The 8,123-nt window shown below is 42.8% G+C and overlaps 1 protein-coding gene across 1 annotated transcript; it reads left to right on the forward strand.

Annotated features, from left to right (window-relative positions):
• The first annotated feature begins 1,677 nt into the window (after window positions 1–1,677).
• Window positions 1,678–3,320, forward strand: LOC131226090 (probable aspartic proteinase GIP2). The gene has a single exon (XM_058221775.1). The coding sequence runs from the start codon at window positions 1,890–1,892 to the stop codon at window positions 3,174–3,176; it is 1,287 nt and encodes a 428-aa protein (XP_058077758.1). The 5' UTR covers window positions 1,678–1,889; the 3' UTR covers window positions 3,177–3,320.
• The last annotated feature ends 4,803 nt before the right edge of the window (window positions 3,321–8,123 follow it).

Genomic DNA, 8,123 nt, shown 5'->3' on the forward strand with positions numbered 1-8,123 from the left:
CTCAACAAATGACAACCTCGAGTTCCTGTCATTAATAACTTAATTATATATATATTTTTAATAATAGTAGATAGCTAGAAACAATATTTAGGCCGAGGTTGTCATGTTATAAAGTCCAGGGTCGTGGTTGTAATGTGGTAAGAGTCGTGGTTGTAATATAGTGAGGGTTTATAAGGGTCGTAGTTGTAACGTAGTAAGGGTAGTAGTTGTAACGTGGTAAGGGTTAGTAAGGGTCATGGTTGTAATGTAGTAAGGGTTGTAGTTGTGATGGGGTAAGGGTTGTGGTTGTAATATAGTAATGGTCATGGTTAAAATGTATTAAGGGTTGTGGTTGTCAGGTCGATGTAATTAATAACTTAACTATTTTTAAATAATAGGGGTCGAGGGCCATAATCGGGTGATTTGTTCTGTCCACCTTGTCGGTCAGCTCGCCATGGGCTTAAAAAGCCCTCACTTAGGCAGCGTCCACTTCTAACAAACATCACAGTGAGCTTGGAAAGTTTTAACATTGGGTGCCATTGTCACCATTATTTTCTATTATGTGGCCCCGCGAGCTCTGGATCAGGCTAATATTTGGGATCTAGTCCTAAAATGACACGATAAAAAGGATGGGCGGTGTGGATTATACACATACATTAACATGGGCCATACGAGTTGGGCCTTGCCCACGCCCAAAAAGGCTTCCGTTCACATCACTTTCTCAGCATTAAATATGATGTAACTTCTTATTTACTAAAAAAACGTATAATCACTGAACCAAGGATAAGGGCAATTTAGTCTAAAAAACTTCTTAAGACCTGTCAGAAGGCTACCCTCGGAATATTTGAAAGGTCGAATCTCTTTCAAAAATTTCATCATACAAGGAGGATAGTACGTTGAAAATCCCAAAATAAAATTATTGGTTTAACCAGAAGCAGATTAGCTAGTGTACCACACACCAACGATATAGCTGATGCGGGTACGTGCAGTGCGAAGACGAGCACGGACGCTCCTCGAGCTCTGAGTTGTACTAACTGTTCAAAGGAGATCAAAATTACATTGCCCTCAAAATGATGTATTTATTATATCTACACTGTTCATCCATTTTTCGAGATCATTTTAGAGTATGATCAAAAAAATGAATCATATCAAAAGCTAAACTGGGCCACACCACAAATAATAGCGGCATAATGATTTTCACCGTTAAAACATTCGTAGGGCCCACCATATCATTTATTTTCCATCTAATCTATTTATAAGGTCACAAAGACCTGCATGAACAGGAAAAACAAATATCATATTGATCTAAAACTTCTATGACCCCAAAAGGGTTTCAATGGTAGCCGTTCACTCCCCACTTCTTTTTGAAGTGCGGTCCACTTGATCTTTAGATCTGTCCTATTTTTCAGCTCAATCCTTATGAGGAGCTCGCGAAATGGATGGACGGTTTGCATATAACACATACTTCACGATGGGACTCACTTGGTGACGTCAACACACAAGCTAGATCGCTGGTGTATGGTACACTAGCCAATCCGCTTCCGATAAACTATATACATCATGGCGGGTCCACAGAGCTTTGACACCAGCTAGCTAGCTGGTGTTTGGGTCACTAGCGAAACTGCATCCGCCTCCGATGGCCCATTACTAAATTATCCCACTGCATGACCACAGGTTTTAGGCTACTGCATGTACGGCCCAGCCCTCATCAGAGAAAAAAGAAATGTGATGGGTCAAAGTCAAACTATAACGATCCATCCCTTCCCAATTGGCGAGCTGCAAAGTCAAACCAGCCCCATCACTGTGGTCTGCTGGCCTCATCGGCCCCTCACAACACACGCAAACATTCCTATAAAAACACCCGCCGCTCAGCCTCTCTAATCCTTACACCCTCTCTCTCTCTCTCAACAATGGCTTCTTCAACTCCTAATGTTTACCTCTTCTCCACTCTCTTCCTCCTTCTCATCTCTTTTTCCTTCGCTCAAGTATCGTTCCGACCGAAGGCGCTCATTCTTCCAGTAGTAAAAGACACAGCAACCCTCCAGTACGTGACCCAAATCAATCAAAGGACACCACTCCTACCCATAAGGCTCACTGTCGATCTCGGAGGTCAATTCCTATGGGTTGATTGTGATTCAGCTGCCTATGTCTCATCCTCTTATCGTCAAGCACGGTGTGGCTCAGCCCAGTGCTCATTAGCCAAGTCCGGCGCATGTGGCGGTGGGATATGTGGTCTCTTCCCTGATAACACCATCACCCGCACTGGCTCATATGGAGAAGTCGGAGACGACATCGTTGCCCTCCAATCAACGGACGGATCAAACCCTGGCCCCATTGTTACTATACCCCACTTCATCTTCACATGTGCCCCCACATTCCTCTTACAAGGACTAGCTAGCAAGGTTAATGGTATGGTAGGTCTCGCACGGACACGTATTGCACTCCCGTCTCAGTTCGCAGCTGCATTCAGCTTCCACCGAAAGTTTGCTGTCTGTCTGTCATCCTCGTCAACATCCAACGGTGTCATATTCTTCGGTGATGGGCCATACATGTTGCTTCCGAACATTGATGCCTCCAAATCACTTATCTACACTCCCCTCATTATCAATCCTGTAAGTACTGCTGGAGTTTACGGATTAGGAGAGCCTTCTGATGAGTATTTCATCGGTGTGAAATCGATCAAGATCAATGAAAAGCGTGTCCCGTTAAATGCATCCCTTCTCTCCATTGATAACAATGGCTTCGGTGGAACGAAAATCAGCACCGTCAATCCTTACACAACTCTGGAGACGTCCATCTACAAGGCTTTCTCTGAGGCTTTCATTAGAGAGGCCACATCCAGGAATATCACTCGAGCGGCACCGGTGGCGCCTTTTGACGTCTGCTTCAGTTCAAAGAGGATCGGAAGTACACGAGTAGGGCCTGCTGTTCCGTGGGTCGATCTTGTCTTGCAGAGCGAGAATGTCTACTGGAGAATCTTTGGGGCGAATTCGATGGTGTATGTGAATGATGACGTGGTATGCCTGGCATTTGTTGATGGTGGGTCTAACCCTAGAACGTCGATCGTGATCGGAGGCTATCAGTTGGAGGATAATCTTCTACAATTTGATCTAGCCACTTCAAGACTAGGGTTCAGTTCATCACTTCTCTTCAGGCGAACCACATGTGCCAACTTCAACTTCACATCCAATGTATAATGGGTGGTACTGATAATTTCTTACTATAGATATGAGGTCGTTTAATTCTATTTTCTGAGCTGTACGTTTGTGAATAAAAGGCCACCATCAGTTGTGTGGGCCTCAATCATGTGATGAATTTCTTTGGTTTGGTAGTTGGACGCACTTCATTTGATAATGCTTTACATAAATGATTGTCCCTCTTGTGGGGCCCAAAATTATCTCTTGTATTTTGCCATTGTGAGAAATTTAGATAGTAAAGACGAATGCAACGAATGCATGTCTTCACATTTGAAACCGTTGTATTCAGGTCACTGTGTAAACAAGGACCGGGATCATCTGCAATACCTGTTTTAAGCAGCAGCGCATAAAACACTTAGGGCCTGTTTGGCAGGGCAGATTGGATGGGATTGGAAGGGATTAGAAGATAGATGGATTGGCCAGGCGTGCCAAACACACACGGGATCCTGATCCCGGGATATAGCAGTCCCATGGATCTTAAGAGAATCCACTGACATCACCATCGTTGCCTTTAAATCCCATCCAATCCACCCTAATCCCTTCAAAATTGCCTGGAACGTGTTTGGTTCGAGGGATTGAAAGGGATTGAAAGGTTTAATCCCAGGATTGGCCGGGCGTGCCAAACAGACCCGATATAGCAATCCCGGGACCTAACAACCCCATAGCTCTTGCACCAATCCACTGGCGCAGCTATTATTACGTTGAAATCCGTGCAATCCACTCTAATACTATCCAATCCCATCCAATCTGCCCGGCCAAACAGGCCCTGAAGCCCTGTGTGGCCCACCATGTAGTATATGTAACATCCATTCTGTCCATCAGGTTCTATCATCGATTTTAGGTCTTGAGGCAAAAAGTCAGACAGATCCATAACTCAAGTATACCACGTCACGGAGAGCAATGGAGATAAGAGATAAGATGCCAACCATAGGTTCGTGTGTATAGCCGACGTGCTTATCCTACGTCAAAACCGATTAATAAGATATGGAAGAGGCCAGGACAAAGTCCAGATACAAAAATCAGGTGTTAGACGGAAGCGGATTGGCTGGTGTACCTCACACCAGCTATATATAGATGTTGTATTGACGTATGTATTATATCCAAACCGTCCAACCATTGAGCGAGCTCGTCTGAAGGCTTGAGACGAAAATTAAGACAGATCTAACCATCAAGTGGACCACACTACAAAAAACAGTGGGGGATTGAACGTCTACCATTGAAACCCTTTTTGGTGTCACGGAAGTTTTGGATCAATATGAAATTTTCTTTTTCTCTTCATCCAGCTCTTCCTGACCTTATGAACATATTGGATGGAAAATAAACGTTATGGTGGGCCCTACAAATTTTTTAAGGGTGAAAATCATTATCCCCGCTGCTATTTGTGGTGTGGTCCATCTGATCTTTGGATATGATTCAGTTTTTGGAAAATGCTCTAAAATAATCTCTAAAAATATATAAACGGTTTAGATATAATAAATACATAACTATAGGGCCCATGTAACTTTGATCTCCTTTGAATTGTTCGTACAACTCGGAGCTCGAGGAGCGTCAGTGCTCATCTACGCACGACATGTACCTGCAATACACCAGCTATATAGATGTTGTATTGACGTCAACAAGTTTTGTGGGTCTGATCATTAGGTATGTGTTATATCCAAACCATCCATCCATTTGGTGAGCTCGTTTTAAGGCCTGAGACGAAAAATAAGACAGATCTAACTATAAAGTCAACCACACTAGAAAAGGCAGTAGGATATTGAACGTCTACCACTGAAACCCTTTTTGGGGTCACAAGAGTTTTGGATCAATATGAAATTTGTTTTTCCTCTTCATCCAGGTCTTTGTGACCTTATAATATTACGTGGTTGGATCTTCTACTGTCCCAATCAATCCCATGTTGAGCTCCGCCATTTTCTTGGCCTACAACATAGGACCAATCTGGATACACCCACCTTCCGAGTGCAATGCCTCGCGAGATGTGGTGGGGGTGACTTTGGCTCCCATGCCCTTGACTGGGGATTGTGCCCTACTAGGGATTGCAGGGAAGATGGGCGGACTGACAGGGGGGTGGGTAGGGTAGGTCGATGGGGCTAGAGATCCTGCTTAGTAGCCTGAACGTTCACGATTCTACTGTCAATCCTCCTTCCATGGAGGACACCAATGGCTGCCCTGTCATCGTCCTCATATTGATATCGCACAAATGCAAAGCCCCTGGGCCGAATCGATCCAAGGAAAGTCGAAATGAATACATCAACCACTCTCCCATACCTTTAGAAGATCTTGAAGAGATCCTCATTAGAGCATGAGAAAGGTAGGTTACTAACAAATAAATTAAACACACTTCTGTTGCTTGCTCTGTTTAAGGGGCTTACCTCTCTGCGGGCTGGAGACCTTCCTCTATTTCTACACACGTCCTCATATCAGAGGGGAGCAGAGTCTCTCAACGGCGCCTTACTTCTTCTCCGTCAATCTCCTTCCCTGTGAGCCCAGACTCTTGGCATTACTTAACATCAACCGTACATAGATGTTTCTGGATTTGTTCCAGAGTGTAGTCCTCAATTTTATGTAGCAACTTCTTTCTATAGTTTTTTCACATCGATGGCAATTTAGCGATAATAGCCCCGACTTGAAATGATTTAGGAAGATTAATCTTAATGGCTTTGATTTTGTTTACTATTAGCTGCAGTTCTTTGATTTGGGCTAGCAGCAGTTTGTTATCTACCATGTTATAGTCGAAATACCTGGCAATCAAAAACTTTTTAGTACCTTATTCTTCTGCCTTGTATTTGAACTCCAGAGTGGTCCAGATTTCTTTTGCTGATGACCTTTATGTGTACAAATCGTACAGTCGGTCGGAGAGCGCATTCAGAATGTGTCCACAACATAGGAGTTCATATTCAGCTCATTTGGTGCAGGAAGCAACTTGTTCGGGTGTGTCATTCTCAAATGCTTCAGGCAACGACTGCAAATTTAGATCTAAGATGTAGAAGATCTTCAGCGTCATTAGAAGAAACTTGAGTTTGTCTTGCCATCTAGTAAAATTGGTTCCATCGAACCGATCAAGAGGAATCAAGTCCTGATTCATCAACTTGTATCAGCTTCCATCAGAAATAACGCTTTAAGATTGTTGAAAAAATTACATAAATAATGATTTTCTGTAACATTATGAAAACCGAGAAAATCAAAATGATCTAAAATAAGGACAGGTTGAAGCATGTTTGGAATGCTGTCTTTAAAGCATTATTTGCCCCTATTCAAGTAAATTAAGTATGCTGAAAAGGTTACAGGCAAATTACTTTTAGGACACGATGAGCCTGGTGTGGGTCTACGTTCAACAAACACGAAGACCCACCAATGGAACTCTATTACACAGTATCTGACATAAAATAAAAGAAAAATCCTAGAAAAAAGAGAGGAGAAGAAGTGTGAATTAGACCACTGCACTGGTCTTTTCTTCAGCTAATGGTTCAGATGAACCATTTTTAGACCACACTGTTGGTCTGATCTTCGAGCAATGGTTCAGATGACCCTTGTTGTCTTGGTGGAATTTGTCTTTAGGAGTGGAGTGGCTATGGTTCGTATGGGTTCTGCTGGAGTGAGTTGAGATGGATTGGAAACCCATCCAGACCCTATTTATATAGGCATTGGTGGCTGGGGGTTATGGTCCAGGGAAATAAATCCCATTGACTGTTTTTCTAGCTGTTGGAGAAACTAGTCATTATTGGCAGTTTCTAGTTGTTGTGCATGAGCCATAACAGCTGCTGCATGGTGACTGTTGTGAGATACTGGCTAGCCATTTCTAGCTATTAAGCAAGCCACATGTAACAGTTTCTGCATGGTCAACAATCAAGTGCATGAGCAGTTACACTTCTCTGCAACAGCTCTTTTTCCAGCCTCTATATACTCTAAGGAACCTCGCTCCGCGACACGATGTGGATGTACGAAGTGCAAAGTGCATCACTAGTACCTCTACAACCACACTGCCTCACATGCCCACGCCCTCGCACCGAGCCCGTGCATGGTCGCGGGTCACTGGAACACACAAGCTCCATACTCATTAGACTAGGTGAGCAAATATTATAATACTCCACTCATCACGTTTAAACTACAAAATTTCCTTCTCTTTTTCCAATGTGGGACTATTCCCAAAACCCAAGAAAAAGGTATTTTGCAAACCTTTTTATATTATATATATATATATATATATTATTAAAAATATATTTAAAAATCAATATATAATAACAAGAATCCTCGAGATTGGAAGATCTTACATATCGAATCACTAGCAAAACAATCATACGCCGAGTGCTAAAGCATTTCGACAAGATAGTTTCTTCATTAGGTATTTTGTAGACAGGGCTTAGCTTGTAAATGGGTTGTATCACTGGACATGAACTCAAATCCAATAGCTATATGTAATACTTAACTTATGATATTACCATGGTCTCTCTAGTGAACTTTGTTGAGAAGTGGAGCCACATCTGGGCCACGCACGATCGGTCGTGGAGCCTGCTCGACCAATCGTGACCAGTCGTGGACTGGCACGACTCGAACTCCAGCGAGCATCAATTTTTTTTGGGTCTGAGGTGCTCGACCGGTCGTGGTTATGCAGATTCGTTTTCGAATCTGATGCGGACTGTGAATTTCTGTGTCGCCTTTCACATGGGTGCGAAAGGAAAGTTGTCAAAACTATAAATTGGGGTCCCTAGGGCTATTCTAGGGTTAAGGTGAATATTAGGAAATATTTTTAAGGTATGGGTAAGGGATTTTCTATGTTCTTCCAAGGGAGAGGTTAGTATATTGCCATGTAATCTCTGTTCGTTCTTCATAGTGGAAGTTTGCATCCGTGGTTTTTTACCCTAGTTTGGAGTTTTTTCATATATATCTTGTCTTGTGGTTTGTTTGGATTGCTTTGATATGTTTCTAGTTTATATTTCTTCTTGTTTA

The sequence above is a fragment of the Magnolia sinica genome, chromosome 14 (assembly GCF_029962835.1).
Source record: "Magnolia sinica isolate HGM2019 chromosome 14, MsV1, whole genome shotgun sequence".
Lineage (NCBI taxonomy): Eukaryota > Viridiplantae > Streptophyta > Magnoliopsida > Magnoliales > Magnoliaceae > Magnolia > Magnolia sinica.

Bases quoted from the DNA above. Each gene is read 5' to 3' on its own strand.
- LOC131226090 (XM_058221775.1), top strand. From the start codon at position 1,890: ATGGCTTCTTCAACTCCTAATGTTTACCTCTTCTCCACTCTCTTCCTC.